The sequence below is a fragment of the Carettochelys insculpta genome, chromosome 11 (genome assembly GCF_033958435.1).
Source record: "Carettochelys insculpta isolate YL-2023 chromosome 11, ASM3395843v1, whole genome shotgun sequence".
In the NCBI taxonomy this organism is placed as follows: Eukaryota; Metazoa; Chordata; order Testudines; family Carettochelyidae; genus Carettochelys; species Carettochelys insculpta.
Window position 1 is genome coordinate 17,830,113 of NC_134147.1, and position 20,342 is coordinate 17,850,454.

Genomic DNA, 20,342 nt, shown 5'->3' on the forward strand with positions numbered 1-20,342 from the left:
CGGGTGCAGCAGCAAAGCACAGGCACAGAAGCGGCTGGGTCAGCACCTACCAAGCAGCTTCAGGGGGTGAGATCTGCTCCGCGCTCTCCCCGTCGCCTCCGCCTGCTTTCCCCAGCCCAGCGCCCCCCCCCCGGCTCCGCCCCCTTCCCCGCTCCCTCCCGCCGGCGCTGCGCTCTCTGCCGCCCCCTGGCGGCCCGTCGGCTCCGCGCAGCCCGCAGGAGCCGGATCCCGGTCCCGGAAAGGCCCGGTCGGACGATGTGGTTCTTCTCCCGGGACCCGGTCCGCGATTTCCCCTATGAGTTCGGCGCGGAAGCGGGCGCGGAGCGGGGGGAGCCCGCGGGGCCCTGGCAGCTGCACCGGGGCAAGAGGAAGGTGAATTCCCCACTCCCCCGCCCCGCCCCCGCTCGGGCTGGGCCCGGCCTCTGCCCGCTTGACGTGGCGAGGCCTCCCCGGCCTGGAGCCGCCGCCGTCGGGACCCCCCGCCCCAGCCCTGGGTACGGGGAGAGGTTTCCAGGCCTCCCCAGCCGGGAGCGTAGGGGAGGTTTCGAGTCTCCCCAGCCAGGAGTACAAAGGGCAGGGAGGCTTTCAGCGGCCCCCATGCGTGTTACGGGGGCAGGGTTCCAGCCTCCCCCTCCCCAGCTCGGAGAACGGGGGCGGTTTCCGCTCCCCCCCCCCCCGCCACAAGACCGGGGTTCGGGAGTGGGTTTCCAGGCCCCCCCCCCTCCCGAGGCCGGGGTGTAGAGGGGTCTCCAGGCTCCACTTTCTCAGCCTGGGGTGGAGGGAGGGTTTTTTTCCCAGTCCGCAGAGGGGTTCATGCCCAGCACTGGGTGTAAAAGGGGAGCTTCAGAGAGCTCTTGGGCAGCGACAAGGTTTCCAGGACAACCCCACCCCCAAATAAGGCAGCGTTTAATAATCTCCAGAGTTTTGCTTCTTCCTTTGTGTATGGGATGATGAGGTCCAAGGCCCCACTCTGCTACTGTTCTTCTCAAGGATAATGGGGGGGCTCCGGGGATCCCCACTGGGATGGAAGGGTGTTTCAGTGGGCCCTCCAGGCTCTCCCTCAGATAAGAAGTAAGTTTGGGGTCCTGTCAAATTTTCCCCACTCTTGAACATGCCCAAAAATAAGGAGTCCAGGGCCCCACAGTGGGGGGATCGTTTCCAGGCTACACTCACGTGCAACACACCACTTTCCCAAGCACCTGCGAAAGTGATCTGATACCATTTGCAGTCCTCTAGGCCCAGGAGATAAACAGCAGCATGAAAACGGGGTGGTTCAGCCCATTTCCAAAGTGGCTGCCGTGTTCCACCCCAGAGGCAGATGCAGTTATCCTCATCACTATAATAATAATAGTGATACTTATTAGCCGTGGTACAGAGCTGACCGCAGAACTCCATTTCAGTGCAGGTTGGTATCATTAGCCCCCATTTCACATGCAAGGAAACTGAAGCACAAAGTGCTTGCCAAATGTTACCTTGTAAGCCTGTAGCTGAGTTGGGAGTCGAACACAAGGCCAGGTTCACACAAGGGGAGAAAAGCAATATAAGACATGCGATTCTATCTGTGTGAATTGCATAGCTGGAGTTGACATAACTTATGTGGATTTTCTGTGCTGTGCCCACAGCCAAAGTCAATGGCAGAAATTCTCCCCTAGATTTTTCTTACTCCTCACAACTGCGAGGAGTAGAGGGGCCAAAGGGGAGGGGAACTGCCTCAGTGTTCGATTCAGCATGTCCCTAGTAGACCCGCTAAATCGAACCCTGGAAGATAAGCCTCTGGTGCGTCGACTTTCCCATAAGTATAGACAAACCCCAAGTCTTGTGAATGCAACGCTCTGTTCAGTAGACTACATGCCCTCTTCCCAGCCATCCTTTCTTCTCTGTTTTGTTCTGCATGGGAGGAAAGATGACCCAGTACATTTGCATGCCAGCATGGGACATAGGAGACCTGGGTTCTACTCCATAGACTCCCTATGTAACCCTGGACAAGTAAGAATGTAGGAATGGCCATACGGGGTCAGACCAAAGGTCCATGTAGCCCAGTATCAGTGGCCAATACCAGGTGCTTCAGGGGAAGTGAACACAACAGGAATCGTGAGGAAAACGAGGAGTGGTGTGGCATCGTAGAGTCTTAACAGATTTGTTAAGGCATAAGCTTTTATGGGTAAAACTGTTTTCAGGGGATGAGTTGGAGCGGAAGCAAATACTTCTTCATTTTTCTTCAGACCACAGGGGATCTGGTGTCCGTTTTTGTCTATGAAGTTAAACCCAATTCAGATGAACAGACACAGGTCGCCAAAGCAGCTTTCAAGCGCTATAAAACCCTCCGGCACCCCAACATTCTGTCTTACATCGATGGCTTGGAGGTACTGTTTCTGATTTCGATTTGTGGTGGTATCTAGTGTCCATGTTACATACAGTTTTGTACTGCGGCCATGTGTAGAGTCTTCGATTATGATAATTTTGGATTGTGGTGGTGTTTGAGGCCCTGAACGGGGCTGGATTTGTACCGCATCTAGCAAAGAGTAAAGGATATGTCTGCCTCAGAGTGCATGCTAGCCTGAAAGATACCAGTGCTTAGGTTTCTGGGTGGCTGCTTTATGGAACGATGTTATTAATTTGCATCAGAGAGGTAGCCATGTTAGTCTGTAGCTTTGAGAACAACAAGAAGTCCTGTGGCACCTTATAGACTAACAGATATTTTGGAGCATAAGCTTTCGTGGGCATCTGATGAAGCGGGTGTTTGCCCATGAAAGCTCATGCTCCAGACTATCTGTTAGTCTATAAGGTGCCACAGGACTTCTTGCTGTTGTTAATTTGCTGCATTTCTGAAACTGCAGCCAGTCCTGAGTCTGAATAAAGCAGTGTGACCTGACCTGTCCAGCTTACAGTAGGCCAGCACAGCATATTACACGTTTATCTTCCTATAATGGATGCATTTCTTTATTATTTGTTAGGTCTCAGTAACCATGAAAAAGATGGGAGGTTTTCTTTGGAGCACTGCCTAACTCCTGATAGAAATCTGGGCCTCTTGCTGTGGGAGTGGCTGCAGGGATCCCCCTAATGCAGATGGGTCAGCCAGTGTTTGCTGGGGCAGTGGTGGCTGGCACAAAGGGTTCCTTGATCACAGTGGTGGTGGGGGGGACTGGTATGGAGCTTAGAACAGTGGGGGGCCCTGATCTTGCTGGGGTGGGTGTATGTTTGTGCAGTGCCTCACACAATAAGGGTCTCCAGTTTCAGTTGGAGTGTGGCTCTGTGCAGTACCTCCCTGATCTCAGTCGTTGTGGCTCTGTGGTGCCCAAGCCAACAGGTCCCCTGATCTCAGTTGTGGGGGTAGGCTGTGCGATGCCAGATCCCACTGGACCATTCAGTCTTGGCTGGGGCTTCAAAATGCTTCTGTAATACTATTAATGAGATGCCCAGCACAAAGGGGCTCCCATCTCAAATGGAGCCTCTGAGTGCTTCTGTAATAAAAAGAAACGTTGTGTGTGTGTTTGTTTGTTTGTTTTTTGTGGGGGCGAGCTAGACCGAGAAATGTTTGCACGTGGTGACAGAGCCGGTGACACCTCTGAGCACTTACCTGAAGTCAAAAGCTGACTCTGGAGGGTTGAACGAACAGGAGATTTCGTGGGGCATCCATCAGATTGTGGTAAGATACAATGATCTCAAGTAGATGAGTTGTGCCTGCATAGAAACCTTAAACCGCCAACTCCTTTGCTCACAGGCTTTAGTCTTGGCTTGCGCTTGGAAGAATTAGATTTTGACAGATAATGCTGATCTTTATTTTTACCCCATTTTTGAATTTGATTGATTTGAAATGTCCACAGTTGGAAGAAATTTTGGAGTGGGATTGGACGATAGGCGCCTCAAACTAAAATTATTATTGGCAGTAGATGTTGAAATTCAAGAACTTAAGGCGTTATAGCAGGAGTGGGGAACCCCTGGGATGTGGCTTCTTGTCTGGATCCAACCCTTGAGGCTTGGGGCTCCCCTCCCTAGCATCTGGCCCACAGCAGGGCAGAGGGTGAGGGGCCTTGAGTCTCGCAGGCCTGATGCGGCAAGCTGGGGCCAGATCCAGCCTATAGTCTCTATCTGGAGTGGGCAGCTGTTCCTGCTCCTGCTCCTCCTCCCCCAGTGGAGGGAATGGTGGATCAAGGATCCCTGGAGAGGCTTTCCTCCCTGTGTCTCCCAGGCCCGCCCCCACTGCTCTGATTGGCCAGAATTGTGGCCAGTCAGAACAACAGGAGTGTGGTGCCTGGGAGAAGTGGAGAGAAAAACTTTTCTAGGGAGTGTGGGGCAGGGGCGGCAGTGACAATGATGGAGGAAAGTGCAACTCCCCATTACCTAGACTCCCCCACCCCCACCCTGCTCCTGCACCCTTCCTCCCACCCAGACCATCCACCCTTAGCCTGTTCTGCACCCTTCTATCCAGACCCCCCCAACACCCATCCTGTGCCTGCATCCTTCTTCCCACCCTACTTCTGAGACCCCCCCCACCATGCCAACTCTGCCCCTGTACCCTCCTTCCCACCCACACCCCTACCTCAAGCCTGCTCCTGACCTGCCCCCCACTATTGCCCCCAGCACCTTACTTCCTACTCAGATCCCTCACCCCCATCCCACTCCTGTACTTTCCTTCCCATCCAGATCCCATGTCCGCTGCTTGGCAGCTGCATCCCACACTCTGAATCCTGCAACCACACCCCTCCCCCCATTTTTGGTCCCACCCAGAGCTCTGAGAAGAGTCAATCTGCCCTGGGGGAAGCCCTGAATTTCAGGTCTCCCACTTCTCCACCCATGGTGCAGGAGTGCGAGGGGAATGAGTTGTCTCAGGGGTCACATCAGTGAAGGTTTTGTTTTGTTTTGTTTTGTTTTTTAAGTTTTTCACTTTTATGTGGCCCCTGATTGATTTTTCTGTCTGTAAGTGGGCCCCCCAACCCAAAAATAGTTCCCCATCCTTGGTTTATGGTCATTAAAACAAACTATCAATGTTACATGTCAATATAAAAAGTAAATATCTTTAATCTAACTCCACTGTGTGCATAATCCGCATCTTTCTTACTTTGCCTATCTGTAAATTTCAGTAGTTGAAGGAGATGTTTTTTAGTTCGTTTGTGTGTACAGTGAAATCAAGATTTGCAGATGAAAATTTAATCTTTCCAAGCCTAGCTTTAATGGAGCGATGTTTTGCCATAGTAATAATGATAGTTTATTTCGCTGCTCCCTGATGAGTTTTTGAGTTGTGCCCAAGCAAAATACAACACTTCTTCTTGTTTAACCAGGTATAGCTGTTGAGGGCTGCTGTCTTGCCAATAATTCCTTGATCTGACTGGGGGTAGAACTGTCCAGGTTAGACTCAAGCGAGGTTTGAAAGAGACTTCTGCCATTTCCCTGTGGTATCATATTGTCTGATCCAGGATGTGGGGATTAAACCAACCATGAGTCAAATGGCTAGCATATCATCCCCATTTTATAGATGGGAAAACTAAGGTGTGGGAAAGGAAGGTAATTTGTCCAAGGGCATAATGGGAATTTGTCTCAGAGCTGGTATTAGAATCCAGGAATCTTGACTTTCAGCACCCCCTGCCCTCCCGCTCTTATAGCTGGACCCTGTTCCTGACCTACAGCTAGGACTGGCGTCCAGGAGCCTGGACTCACTCTGAGACACTCCTGCTCTAACCTATCAGACCCCATTTCTGCCCTAGAACTGGGAATGGAGACCTGGAGTCCTGACTCCCGGGGCCACCCCTCAACTAGACTGTTTTGTGTTTAAGATTCCCCTCACAGGGCTCCCAGCTGACTGCTCTTCTCATTTGTCCTTCCCTTCCCAGAAAGCTCTGAGCTTCCTGGTGAATGACTGCAATCTCATCCACAATAATGTGTGCATGGCTGCTGTTTTTGTGGACCGCGCTGGTGAATGGAAGCTGGGTGGCCTGGATTACATGTACTCGGCCCAAGGTGACAACACCCCTCCTCGGAAAGGGATCCCTGAGCTGGAGAGATACGACCCACCAGAGAAAACAGATAGCAGCAAAACTGCTGGGGAGAAATGGTGAGTGGGAGATGAGGCGGGGCCCATCGATCTCCTCCCAGCCTAGCCAGATTGCGGGCTCTTTAGGGGCAGAGATTCCCTCGCTGTGCATCTGTGCGGTGTTCAGCACGGTGGTGCCCCTAATCTCAGCTGAGTGAGGTCTGCGGAGCATCTGGCTTTATAGAGGCCTCCCACTCTCAGCTCGGGCCTCCCTAGATGCTCGCATAATACAAATAGATGTTAGGACCAGAGGGGACTGTTACGTCTGATCTCATGCTTAACACAGGCTGGAAACTTTCTCCCTGTGAATCCTGTGTGGCGCCCAATAGTTAACAAAGCCCAGGCTCAAAAAAGGAGAGGATATGAGCTCTGCTTTATTATTCCATTCATGCATTGCTGGGGTTTTATTGTTGTTTCAGGGATCAACTCCAATCACACACTGAATTATTAGCACACACTGTGGTCTTTCTCCAGTCACCTTCCATGAGCTTGTCTTCCTTGTTCCACAGTGTCTCCCTGTGTGCATGTGCAAGAGCCGTCTCCTCTGTAGCCTCTTGCCCTCAGAAATCCCTCCCTGCATCTCTCTCTGCTCTCCTCTCAGTTGGCCGGGCATCCGCCTTCTCATGTGTGCGTGCGAGACACTTGTCTGCAAACAGAACTGCTGCATCCCCTCTGCTTATCTAATCACTACCACCTCTTGACCGTGTGTGTGCATGTACATGCAAGGGCTTTTGTCTCATTTCAAGCCCCCCTATTGTTTGTTTGCCTGCAGAGCCCTAACCTTAAAGTGTCCTAGGGGTGTAGTTTCTGTAGTTGATGCTATGTGAAATACAACTGGGTTGCATTTTCCTTCTCTGTGGGGAAATAGCCGGGAAAGTTACATCAGCTCTTGTGCTGTGCCAGGTCTGCAGACATGTGGCGTCTTGGTTGCCTCATCTGGGAGGTTTTCAACGGCACCCTGCCCCGCCCATCGTCCTTGCGATCCTTCGGCAAGGTAATGTGGTCGGTCCCTTCCCGCCCGATCTGTTGATAGGACCTGGCAAAGTATTTGATCAGCAGATCCGCCTAGCTCTAACCCTTTGTATGTCACACTGTGGGTTGGGTTGACAGCAATAGGAATCACACCTGGAATCAGGAGCTTCTGTGGTCTGTGTTAAAACAGCAGGCTGTAGCAGACTCAGCAATCTCTGTGGGCCAGCCATGGCTAAAGGATAGAGCACCAGATAGAGTGGATTTGGATTACACACGGAAGAGGCAAAGTTGCTTGCTGGAGGGCCTTGCAGTGTGCTTTGGGAAAGAATGTGCCTTTTGGGTGCCATTGACTTCAGAAATAATACTAGCTGTTATCCAACACTTTTTATCAGTAGATCTTACAGTGTCTTACAAAGGAAATTAGGTGTGTTGTTCCAGTTTTACAGGTGGGGCTCCCAACGCACAGACGTGGAAGATGTTACCCAGCAGCCCAGTGGTAGAGCCAGGAATGGAACCAAACTCTCCTTTGTTTCAGTTTGCTAGGCTGCATTCCCGAGAGCTAACTCTTAGGTTCAGCCTGTTAGTGTGAGAGTGAGCTGATGCAGTTTTTTCTAGTGCATTAGCAAGGAGCTGATGGCACGTTCCCCTGCGTCAGTCCATCCTGTGGCTAAATTGTTGCCTTCTGGTTTATATATTGGCCATACTTACAAGTGAACAATTCTCCGCTTTGTGCAGCTTCTGTAAAGCTATTCTTCCCTAAGCAGTCCCTTACGGAGCTGTGCAGTTTCAAACAGGATTGTCGATAGTTTTGTGGTCATGATGCAGAATAGCAGTGGTGTGCAATAGACAGGGCACGGGGCTGAGAGTGGGAATTGTAGCGCGAGAGGGAGCTCAGGGTTAGAGCGGGGTCAGGGCTCTTGGGTTCTGCTCCGAGTTCTAGGATGGAGGGAGTGGGAAGTCTTGCGATTCATGTGGGGTGGGATTCTATCACCAGCTTTGGGAGTGGTGGGAACGGGAGGACGGATCCCTGGGTGCTCTTCCCACTTCTGCCGTGCAGCTGCTGTGTCATCCTGGGCAGCTCCACCTGTTTTCCTGTGCCCCAGTTTCCTCATTCCTAAAACAGGGTAATGGTGTCCACTGACTTTTGTCAACAGCTTTGCCATCCAAGCTGAAAAGATCCCAGATTAATTAGCATCCCTATTGAGTGCTGAACAGACATGAAGGACATCTTTTCCTGACTGCAGACTCTCTGCTCTCCTCTTCCCAGATCCCAAAGTCGTTGGTCCCCCATTACTGCGAACTGGTGGGGGCCAATCCCAGAATCCGCCCGAACCCTGCCAAGTTCCTTCAGAACTGCCAGGGTCCCAATGGCTTCATGAAGAACAGCTTTGTAGAAACCAATCTTTTTCTGGAAGAGATCCAGGTAAGAGCAATGTCAGTAGCCTCGTCGCCCCTTTCAGGAGGGATGGAAAGTATTAGAACTCCTCTGGATGGGCAAGAGATGCCCAGTCAGCTGCTGGGGCTTGAGGACCACCTGGACCGGTTTATGGGCCCGCTGAACTTGTCTCGGGCAGTTACTGACCTTTGTCTTGGCTCTGCTATATGCTCACTTGATGGGGAAAAGTGGCTTCTAAATCGCAATTAATTTTGGGGGGGAGTTTAAGAGGGAACTGGCTTGGGTGGGGAATGGGATATGAGGCCTTTCCCCTCCAGAGGACACCAACTCTGGTCTGGTCCCACAGTGGGGAAGAGGAGACTTCTTGGATCCCAGGAGATGGAGAATGGGATGTGAGGTCTTTCCTCTCTAGAGATCGCCAGTGTCAGTCTTGTTGCCGGGTGGGGGGACAGGTTGGCTCAGGAGGCAGGGAAGGAGGTAAGGTGTCTTTTCATTCCACAAGCCGTTAGCTCTGGTGCGACCCCAAGTTGTGGGAAGACCTGGTGGGTTCAAAGTTAAATAGAATAAAAAACTATTTCAGCTTTAAGTCACCGATTCAATTCCAGTCCGTCTTAGCAGAACTGAAAATTCCTGCCTGTGTACGGAAGAGCAAGAATTTGGTGTATTTCCATCTGTTTCCTAGTGGGAGAGGAAACTGCACCATCCAGACCCCCATGGTCATTGATTTTCTTGTTGGCCGCCCCAAAGGGCTGGATGAAGCCGCAAAGGAACAGGCTAATCTGACCCTGTGATCCCCATTTCCCATTCACCCTGCCCCGATAGATTAAGGAACCAGCAGAACGGCAGAAGTTCTTCCAGGAGCTGAGCAGCAACTTAGATGCTTTTCCCGAAGATTTCTGCCGGCACAAAATCCTCCCACAGCTGCTGACAGCCTTTGAGTTTGGTAGTGCCGGTGCCGTCATCCTGACCCCACTCTTCAAGGTGAGCTGGTGTTCTAATGGTGACAGTCCTGTTTACATCCTGTGACAGGCTGCTGGCCCTTTGTGGGATGGAGCTACAGACCTATGTCCTATCTCTGGACGTTGTGAGGATTGTAGTTCTCAGAGTGAGCAAGGATTGCTGGCAAGCAGACTTTGCTTTAGGGGAGGGGAGAGTCGTTGCTGTTGGAGGTCTCCTGGGACAGAGCAGGACCTGTGGAAGGACGGGGGGAGGCAGGCAAACATGAAGTACCCCTTTAGGGACAGCTCAGAGTGAGAACAGACTGTTGGCTAGAGCCCCAGAGGGCTGGATCTCTGCCTGTGTAGTTGGTGTGCTTGGGAGAAGGGGCTTTTTTCTCATAATTGCCTTTTGTGATGATACAACTGGCTGTGTGGAAATGGGGAAAGAAGCGAACATGATATACCATGACTTTAGCTAAGCTTTTGATGCAGTCTCCCACAGTATTCTTGCCAGCAAGTTCAAGTAGTATGGCTTGGATGAACAGATTATAAGGTGACTAGAAAGCTGGCTAGATTGTTGGGTTCAACAGGTTGTGATCAATGGCTCAATGATTAGTTGGCAGCCGATATCAAGAGGAGTGCCCCACAAGTTGGTCTTGGAACTAGTTTTGTTCAACACCTGCATTAATTATCTGGATGATGGTATAGATTGCCCCCTTAAGTTTATGGGTGACACTAAGCTTGGTGGAAAGGTAGATACACTAGAGGGTAGGGATAAGGTCTAGAATGACCTAGACAAATTGGAGTATTGGCCAAAAGAAATCTGTTGAGGTGCCACATGAACAGATAAAGAGCGGTGCACTTAGGATGGAAGAATCTCCTGCACTGCTGCAGATTGGGGACTGACAGGCAAAGTGGTAGTTCTTTTTCAAGTGTTGGATCGTGTCCGTTCCAATCAGTGTTTGTGGTTTCAGGCCATGGACGTAATCTATCAGGGACTCAGAAGTTTACCCACTACCATGTCCAGGAAGTGCCTCAAGCTACTAGGTCACATGGCTTCATGCATATATGTGGTACAACCTGCAAGACTAAGACCTGGAGCTCTTCAGTTATGGCTGGTGTCAACCTATCACCCGTCCCGAGACTGGCTGGATGGGCTGGTCACATTAGAACGCCTCCCCCCATGGTACTAGACCTTCTCCTTTGTTGGCTCAAACAGCAACAGGTGTGCTCCGGGGTCCCCTTTGTGACACTGTGCCATCACAAACCCTAAGAACATAAGAATGGCCATACTGGGTCAGACCAAAGGTCCATCCAGCCCAGTATCCCGTCTGCCGACAGTGGCCAATGCCAGGTGCCCCAGAGAAGGAGAACAGAAGACAATGATCAAGTGATTTATCTCCAGCCATCTCCTGCCCTTGTACTGAAGGCTAGGGCACCGTACTTTACCCCTGGCTAATAGCCATTTATGGACCTAACCTGCAAAAATTTATCGAGCTCTTTTTAAACCCTAATAGAGTCCTGGCCTTCACAGCCTCCTCCGGCAAGGAGTTCCACAGGTTGACTGTGCGCTGTGTGAAGAAAAATTTCCTTTTATTAGTTTTGAACCTACTACCCATCAATTTCATTTGGTGTCCCCTAGTTCTTGTATTATGGGAAAAGGTAAATAATTTTTCTATATTCACTTTCTCCACACCATTCATGATTTTATATACCTCTATCATATTGCCCCTCAATCGCCTCTTTTCCAGACTGAAAAGTCCCAGTCTCTCTAGCCTCTCCCCATATGGGACCCGTTCCAAACCCCTAATCATCTTAGTCGCCCTTTTCTGAACCTTTTCTAATGCCGATATATCTTTTTTGAGGTGAGGAGACCACATCTGCACGCAGTACTCTAGATGTGGGCATACCATAGTTTTATATAGGGGAAGTATGATATCTTTTGTTTTATTATCTGTCCCTTTTATAATAATTCCTAACATCCTATTTGCTTTACTAACTGCCGCTGCACACTGCTTGGATGTCTTCAGGGAACTATCCACTATAACTCCAAGATCCCTTTCCTGATCTGTCGTAGCTAAATTTGACCCCATCATGTTGTACGTGTAATTTGGGTTATTTTTTCCAATGGGCATTACGTTACACTTACCCACATTAAATTTCATTTGCCATTTTGCTGCCCAGTCACTCAGTTTGCTGAGATCTTTTTGTAGTTCTTCACAATCCCTTTTGGTTTTGACTGTCCTGAACAACTTGGTGTCATCTGCAAACTTTGCCACCTCACTGCTTACCTCATTTTCTAGATCATTGATGAACAAGTTGAACAGGATCGGTCCCAGGACTGACCCCTGGGGAACACCACTAGTTACCCCCCTCCATTGTGAAAATTTACCATTTATTTCAACCCTTTGTTTTCTGTCTTTTAACCAATTCCCGATCCATGAAAGGATCTTTCCTCCTATCCCATGACCGCCTAATTTACATAAAAGCCTTTGGTGTGGGACCGTGTCAAAGGCTTTCTGGAAATCTAGGTATATTATGTCCACTGGGTGCCCCTTGTCCGCATGTTTATTAACCCCTACAAAGAATTCTAATAGATTAGTTAGACACGACTTCCCTCTGCAGAAACTATGCTGACTTTTGCCCAACAATTCGTGCTCTTCTACGTGCCTTGCAATTTTATTCTTTACTATTGTTTCTACTAATTTGCCTGGTACTGATGTTAGACTTATCGGTCTATAATTGCCAGGGTCTCCTCTAGAGCCTTTTTTAAATATTGGCATTATATTGGCCGTCTTCCAGTCATTGGGTACCGAAGCGGATTTAAAGGATAGGTTACAAACCACTGTTAATAACTCCGCAATTTCACATTTAAGTTCTTTCAGAACCCTTGGGTGAATACCATCTGGTCCTGGAGACTTGTTACTATTCAGCTTATCAATTAACTCCAAAACCTCCTCTAATGTCACTTCAATCTGGGAGAGTTCCTCAGATTTGTCACCTAAGAAGGCTGGCTCAGATTTAGGAATCTCTGTAACATCCTCAGCCGTGAAGACTGAAGCAAAGAAATCATTTAATCGCTCCGCAATGGCATTGTCTTCCTTGATCGCTCCTTTTATATCTTTATCGTCCAAGGGCCCCACTGCTTTTTTAGCGGGCTTCCTGCTTCTAATGTATTTAAAAAACATTTTACTATCATTTTTTGAATTTTTGGCTAGCTGTTCCTCAAAATCTTTTTTGTCTTTTCTTACTACATTATGACACTTAATTTGGGAGTGTTTGTGTTCCTTTCTATTTTCCTCGCTAGGATTTGACTTCCACTTTTTAAAAGCTGCCCTTTTCTCTCTCACTGCCTTTTTAACATGGCTGTTAAGCCATGGTGGTTCTTTGTTAGGTCTCTTACTGTGTTTTTTTATTTGGGGTATACATTTAAGTTGGGCCTCTAGTATGGTGTCTTTAAACAGTTTCCATGCAGCTTCCAGGGATTTTAGTTTAGTTATTCTACCTTTTAGTTTCTGTTTAACTAGCTTCCTCATTTTAGTGTAATTCCCCTTTTTGAAATTAAGTGCCGGAGTGTTTGACCGCTGCGGTGTTCTTCCCAACACAGGAATATTAAAAGTTGTTATATTGTGGACACTATTTCCAAGCGGTCCAGTAACAGTTACCTCTTGGACCAGATCCTGCATTCCAGTCAAGACTAGATCGAGAATTGACTCTCCCCTTGTGGGTTCCTGTACTAGCTGCTCCAAGAAGCAGTCATTTAAGGCATCAAGAAATTTAATCTCTGAATCCTGTCCTGAGGTGACGTGTACCTAATCAATATGGGGATAATTGAAATCTCCTATTATTACTGTGTTTTTTATTTTGATAGCCTCTCTAATCATCCCTAGTGATGGATGTGTCAATCTTTGGGTGGGGAGCCCATTTAGGAGACTTCAGAACTTGAGGCCTTTAGTCTCGGGCCAGTGTGGCCCTTCATGTAAATATCAGGGAACTAAGGGCAGTGTGTTTATAGAGTGCCAAGCTTTTGGGACCTATCTGACAGGCCACCCGCTGTGTATTGGTTTTAACAGACAACAAAACAATGTTTTGTACAAGGTGAACCTCTCTAATTCAGAACTGTCTTGGCCCACAAACACCGTAATCTGGTGTGACTTTAGTTAGCCAGATGACCACTTATCATGGGTGCTGCCAAGTTTCCTGTGGTCCCATAAAGTTTGTTTACCGCCACCAGTCCTGGCTCTCAGTGTTCTGTGCTGTTATTTAGCTGTAATTTACCTCTAACGTGGAAGTGTTAGTGAAGTGCTAGAAAATATTGACCTCCCATTGTCCAGCAGATTCTCTCATCCAGCACCAGTCAGGTCCCAAGGGTGTTGGACAAGAGAGAGTCAGCCTGTATCAACAAATGGGGTGGACACTCCTCTCCCCTGCGTCAGGAAGCTGTAAGGCTATGGGACTTCTTTGTAGAATATTCAATACATCTACAGGCCTCAGACGTCTCAGGAGTACAAAACAAGTTAGCCAACAACCTCAGCAGCTGTTTGTTCAATATGCATGAGTGGTCCCTTCACCCAGATGTTGTACAATCAATCTTCCAGAGGTGGGGGCCTCTCCAGATAGACCTCCTTGTGATGCATCACAACAGAAAGTGCTTGTTTCAGAACCTCAGCCCAGGATCTTGTGGGGATGAATTCCTTCTCAAATGGGGACATCAGCTCCTTTATGCATTTCTACCCATACCATTTGTCCACAAAGCGTTCCTCAAAATCAGAGAGGACTGAGCCCAGGTCATCCTTATAGCCCTGGTCATGCCCCACCAACATTGATACAGCTCCCTGTTGGACATATCAGTGCAGACTCTGATGCCACTTCTGCTTTTCCTGAACCTCCTTACATAAGATCATGACCGTCTATATCACCTGACTCTTAAGTATCCACCTCACAGCATGGAAGCACCATGGCGGAGCCCCTTGGAGCGATCCTGCTCAGAGGAGGTTAGAAAGGACTTCCTGGACAGTAGGAAACCTACCAGAGGCACCTACCTTGCCAAGTGGAGGAGATTTCCAGTTTGGTCCACTCAACAAGGTTCACCCCCTCAATACTCTTGATTTTACACTGTCTCTTCCACGTCGGACAGCAAGGGCTTTTAGTCTCTTCCATCAGAGTTCATGTAACTGCCATATCAGCTTTCCACCCCAGGGCATTAAGCCGTTCTGTGCTTATGAAAATGCTGGTCAGCCATTTCTTAAAAAGACCTAGACGGACTTTACAGTAAGGTCCGCGAGCTGGTTCCTCCCTGGGTTCTGAGCTTAGTCTTGTTTAAACTCATAGAGTCACCATTCAAGCCACTTGCCACATATTCAATGCCTTATCTGTCCTAGTTGTTAGGGGAAACGTTTTCTGGTTAATATGCATGTACATGCGTAGGCAGCTGATTGGAATGGACATGGACGAAACATGTAGAAGAATAACAATTAAAAGAAAGTTAGTAACGTTTTTTCCTGCAGAAAAACACCCGGGCATTGCAGTAGATCAAAGCTGGGTATGAGCCAATGATATACCTTTGTTGACAAGAGGGGTAACAGCACACTGGGCTGCATTAGTAGGAGCACGGCTGGCAGATGGAGGGAAGTGATTGTTCCCCTCTATTTGGCGCTGACGAGGCCACATCTGGCATACTGCATCCAATTTTGAACCTCCCGCTACGGCAAGGATGGGGACAAATTTGAGGGAGTCCAGTGGAGGGGCAAAGAAAATGATCAGGGGACTGAGGCGCATGGCTTATGAGGGGAGGTTGATGGAACTGGGTTTATTTAGTCTGCAGAGGGGAAGAATGAAGGCCAGTTGGTAGTGACCTTCAGCTGCCTGAAGGAGGGTTCCGGAAAGGATGAAGGTCACCTCTTCTCACTGGTGGCAGATAACAGAACCAGAAGCAGTGCTGCAGTGATGGAGATCTAGGCTGAATTTCAGGAGAAAATGATTTCATTAGGCTGGTTAACCACTGAGATGGGCTACCTAGGGAGGTGGTGGAATCTCTGTCCTCGGAGGTTCCCAAGGCCAGGTTTGACAAAGCTGGGGTTGGAAGGATTTGGTTGTGGTTGGTCGTGCTTTGAGCAGGGAATTGGACTAGATGGCCTCGTGAGGTCTCTTCCAGCCCTGTCTATGATTTTAGGCCTAAGCTGTCCTATTAAGGAGTTACAAGCTTCATTGCTTCTGTAGGCTTCATATGTCAGGGATCCTTGCGTCCATCCATTTCACCCACGAGTGCCCTGTATATCACCTTCTCTTTCAGGGATTCCCAGCCTGCATCTCATGCCAGGGGCTCATTGTGCCTCATACATTCTCCTGTGTCAGCGTCCTTGATTGTCCCACCATGCCAGGGCCCCATGTGTGCTCCCCTCGACCCATCCCCTACGGCAGGAAAAGAGACACAGACCAGAGAGGTGTACCACCACTGCATATACCTCATCAACTGACCCATGACCATGCTGGCTTGGTGTGGCTCAGCTTGGAGTATCTTATCTGTAACAGGCTCATGGGTCCCCCATCCACTTTCATCTCCGCATAGAGTCCCTCATTTCCTGCAGGACCAAGGTTCTTCATGCCCCTCATTTCCTGCAGGACCAAAGCCTCCTCTTTAACTTCCAGTGTTTCTGCAGGTAGGAAAATTCCTAAATGCTGAGGAGTATCAGCAGAAGATCATTCCTGTTATTGTCAAAATGTTCTCCTCCACTGACCGAGCCATGAGGATACGGCTTCTGCAGCAGGTCAGAGACCAGCCTATGCCCTTGGGTGGATTGAGGGCTGAGATGAGTTAGCAGGGAGAAGATGGAGAATCTGGACTTCGGGTTCTGTTTCTGGCTTGGGAGGGGGAGTGGGGTCTGTCTAGTGTTGAGAACCAAATACAATGGGAGCTAGGTTCTACTCTCAGCTCTGGGAAGGGAGTGATTTGGTGGCTAGGTCAAAAAATTAGCAGAGTGGACTTCTGGGCTCCGTTTTCAGAGAGAATATCACCTAGGTGTTAGGACAAGGGGGCTGGGAACTAGAACACCTGGGTTCTATGCCTGGCTCTCAGAAAGAGCGTGCTGCAGGCATGACTCAGAGGCAGGATTTCTGGATCCGTTCTTGGCTATGGAAATATGTGATATCCAGGGTGTAGAACTGGTAGTTGGGAATCAGGACATCTGGGTTCTTCTCTTGGGTCACCCCAGAGGGTGTAGAGCACTCATAATTTTGACTGTGTGTAGCTCTTGCTTGGCGCCAGACTGAGCATTAAATCCTGACTGGCAGTACGTGTGTGTGTGTGTGTTTCAGATGGAAAATTTCATTCAGTACCTCAACGAACCCACCGTCAACACCCAGATCTTTCCCCATGTTGTGCACGGCTTCCTGGACACCAACCCAGCCATTCGTGAGCAGACAGTGAAGGTAAAAGAACAGAAGGGTTAATGTGATCTTTGGATGTATAAACGGAGGATCGCGAGTGGGAAGGTTCTGTACCTCAATATCTAGTACAGGTGCAATCACTGCTGGAATACTGCGTCCAGTTCTGATGCCCACACTTCTCGAAAGGATGTGCATAAAGTAGAGAGTTCAGAAAAGAGCTAGAATGACTAAAGAGCTGGGACAACTTGCCCAATAATGAGACTCCAGAAGCTCACAATCCATTGAGCTTATCAAAAAAGAGGTTAACAGGTGACTTGGTCACAGTTTATAAATACCTTCGTGGACAATAAATCTTTGTTAATGGGCTTCTTCAGTCTGGCAGAGAAAAGTCTAACAAGATCCAGTGGCTGGAAGTTGGAGCTAGAAGAAGACGGGAGATACGGTGTGTGTTTTAAACAGTGCGGGCTTTTACTCAGGGCCCTTTCCTAATGCTTCTGTGTCTGGTACTTCCTTGCTGCCTTCTCCTGTCTCTGTGGTGCTTTTTCCTCTTACAGCTCTGCTAGATCAATGCCCAGGGAGACCTCTCTGTCCCTAGTTTGCAAATGTCTTTGTGGTCTCACATGTGCGGGAGGCCACTGACCCACTCACTGAAAAATTAGTCAGGGGCCACAGAGGTGAGAACTGAAACCACCCCCCACCCCCAAAACAAACCAACAACCACCACCCATCACTGACATGGTCCCCCACTGCAAAACAAAACAAAAAGATACTGTCCTGATTCCCCGCAAGTAGTAGCTCCAGAGCTAACGGGGCCAAGGTTAGTAGATTATTTGGGCCCTCTTAGGGTCGGGTGTGGGGCCAAAAATGAGGGGCTCAGTGTTGCGGGGGCTGCCAGGAAGGGGGCTTGAGATGTGGGGTCTCGACGGGAGGAGGAATGCAGGAGCAGGCTGGGGGTTGGGAGGTCTGGGAGGGTGGTAGGATGCAGGAGCAGAGTGGGGATGGGTGATCTGGGTGGGAGGTGGGTACAGGAGCAGAGTTGGGGGTCTGGGTAGGAGTGGGGTGCAGGAGGGGCTGGAGGTCTGGGTGGGAGAGGGTGCAGGAGCAGTCTGAGGGTGAGGGGTCTGAGCAATGGGGGATGCCAGGCACCCCCCAGTGCTTTGATTGGCCAGGATTGTAGCCAATCAAAGTGGTGGAGGAGAAAGCCTCTTCAGGCAGTGCTGTGCTGCCTTTCTCCCAGCCAAGGCATTTTTCGCTTCTACTAGGCTGGATCCGACCCTAGCTTGCCTAACTCTGCCCCGTGTAGCTCAGGTCCCCCCCGCCCCCCACAGCCCAAATGCTGGGGAGGGGATCCCCGAGCCTCAGGGAACAGATCGAAACAAGTCACCCGCTGGATCCAAACTGCGGTCAGGGTGTTCTCCACACATGTCCTAAGAGAACTCATTGGCAGATAAAAGGCTACTAAAATGTCTGCCAGTGAGTGACGTAACGTCCTTTCCAAACCCCACTGGAGGTTACTCTGTTGCCTGTTGGAGATTCTGACATTTCAGAAACGATTTTTGTTCTGTTTCCCAAATAGTCCATGGAATAGAAGCTCCGCAAATTTTTGATTTGGAAGCATTGAAACGTTTTGTTTTGATAATGTCAGATTGTTTCGTTTTAATTAGATAAAAGCATTTAGTTTGTGTTGAAACAGTATATAAATTTTACTACACTTGAACCTCTCTAATCAGGCAACCTTGGGAAATAGGGTAAGGTGGATTAAGGGGTCAGTGGGAGTCCGGGAGGGAGGATGACGGGTATGTGCGGGGCCTGTGCTTGAGGGGGATAGGAGTGGGGCACTTACCTCACACTCCACTCCCTGGGGCACACATGGCTCCATGTCCCCTGTCGCTCACAAGAACTGCCACCTGCCACTGTGGAATTATCAGAGAAGAGCCTTCTGAGAGGTGCTTTGCTGCACGCTGTTCCCACAGCTGGGAGAGATGGACAGTGGCAACTGGCAGAGCCACTTCCTCCTTCCCCTGCCAGGGTCTGAACCGCTGCGGCTCCTTGATCAGAGACGCCTGGATTACAGAGGTTCAGGCACATGAATGTAAAAGTTAGCGAAATAACATGAAACAATGAATAATTTAGCTTCTCATTTTGTATTGGTAAGGTTGAATAATTTAGTTTATGAAACAACAAGGAGTCCTGTGGCACCTTATAGACTAACAGATATTTTGGTGCCAGAAGATTTGTTGTTCTCGAAGGTGCAGACTAACGCGGCTACCTCTGTGATACTTAGTTTATGAAAACACTAAAATATTAAATGTAAGTAAATACAATGTATAATGTGCTATTAAGATTAATAAAATACAGTAAACCCTTGAGTTATGTGGAGGTTGTGTTCTTGCAACCCCTGTGTAACTCGAATTTTTGTGCAAGTAGCGGGGGAGAAGGAACCAGGTTCCTGGTTCCTGGCTCCCCTGGGCCTGTAGGAGCTGTGGAACAGACCAGTCCACCAGGACTGGTCAGTTTCCTGGTTCTCAGTGGCAGGGAGCATGAACAAGAGGGCAGCATGTTTCAGTCTGGGGCAGCTTGCAGGACCCAGGAAACTGACCAGGTCATGGCTGGTCAGTTTCCCAGTTCCACCGGAGCAGGGTAGCTGGGAACCAGGCTGACCCTTGGTTCCCAGCTCCCATCCTCTTGTGGGACCGGGAAATTGACCAGCCCACCAGGGCTGGTCAGTTTCCTGGCTGCTTCTCCCTGCTTTCCTCCAGTGGCATGGCTGTCAGGCTGACAGCCCTGCCACTGGGGGAAGGCAGGGAGAAAGCTTTTAGCTTGCCTAGCTGCCCGCAACTGGTAAAAGCCCCTTCCCTCTGTCTTCCCCCAACTGCGCGGCTGGGAGAAGACAGCGGGAAGGGGCTTTTAGTGTGCCTAGCTGCTCACAGCTGCAGTCAGCTAGGCAAGCTTAAAAGCCTTCCCCCGCCATTCTCCAGCAGCACAGCTGTCAGGCTGTGACAGCTGGGTCACTGGGGAAAGACAGAGAAGGGGCCAGAGAGCAGCTTCAAGTTGTACTTAACTCGCGTTAAAACGAGTTACATGCGACATGAAACCGCATATTTCGAGGGTTTACTGTATAGAAGTAAGACCTAAATAAAATTCGGTAATAAAGTTGAAATAGTCTGAACAAATCACTTTGACTTTTTTTCATAGAGAATTTCATTGAAATCTACCTTCCCTCCCACGTTTCAGTTTTGACCAGACTGTGTTTTTCCTGCGGAAAACTGTTTTGTCAAAAAGGTTTCCTCACGTTACAATTTTGGTTTGTTCAGTGCATGACACAGTGGGGCCCAAACCCTCTGAGTTCTGTTGCAGTATAAATGCTGCTTAATGCTACAGGTTGAACCTCTCTAAATCGAAACTCTCTTATCTGGCCACATCTGTAATCCAGCATAATTTTAGTTAGCTGGATGATCAGTTATCATGGGGTTGGCCAAGTTTCCCATGGTCCTATAAAGTTTGTTTACTGTCACCAGTCATGGCTTTCAGTGTTCTGTGCTGTTATTTAGCTGTAATTTACCCCGAATGTCTTTTGAGAGCCCAGGAATCAGTGGAAGTGTTGTTAATGTGCTAGACCAGC

General features: G+C 49.2%; 1 protein-coding gene across 1 annotated transcript in view; it reads left to right on the forward strand.

Moving 5' to 3' along the window:
• Positions 1-202: 202 nt before the first annotated feature.
• The window catches only part of SCYL1 (SCY1 like pseudokinase 1), a 31,333-nt gene continuing 11,193 nt past the window's right edge, over positions 203-20,342 (forward strand). Inside the window, exons 1-9 of the mRNA XM_075005445.1 lie at positions 203-372; positions 2,223-2,363; positions 3,524-3,646; positions 5,829-6,049; positions 6,932-7,022; positions 8,268-8,423; positions 9,219-9,377; positions 15,994-16,101; positions 16,649-16,762. Coding sequence (XP_074861546.1) covers positions 256-372; positions 2,223-2,363; positions 3,524-3,646; positions 5,829-6,049; positions 6,932-7,022; positions 8,268-8,423; positions 9,219-9,377; positions 15,994-16,101; positions 16,649-16,762 — 1,230 coding nt within the window. The 5' untranslated portion in view covers positions 203-255. The remainder of the gene's footprint in view (positions 373-2,222; positions 2,364-3,523; positions 3,647-5,828; positions 6,050-6,931; positions 7,023-8,267; positions 8,424-9,218; positions 9,378-15,993; positions 16,102-16,648; positions 16,763-20,342) is intronic.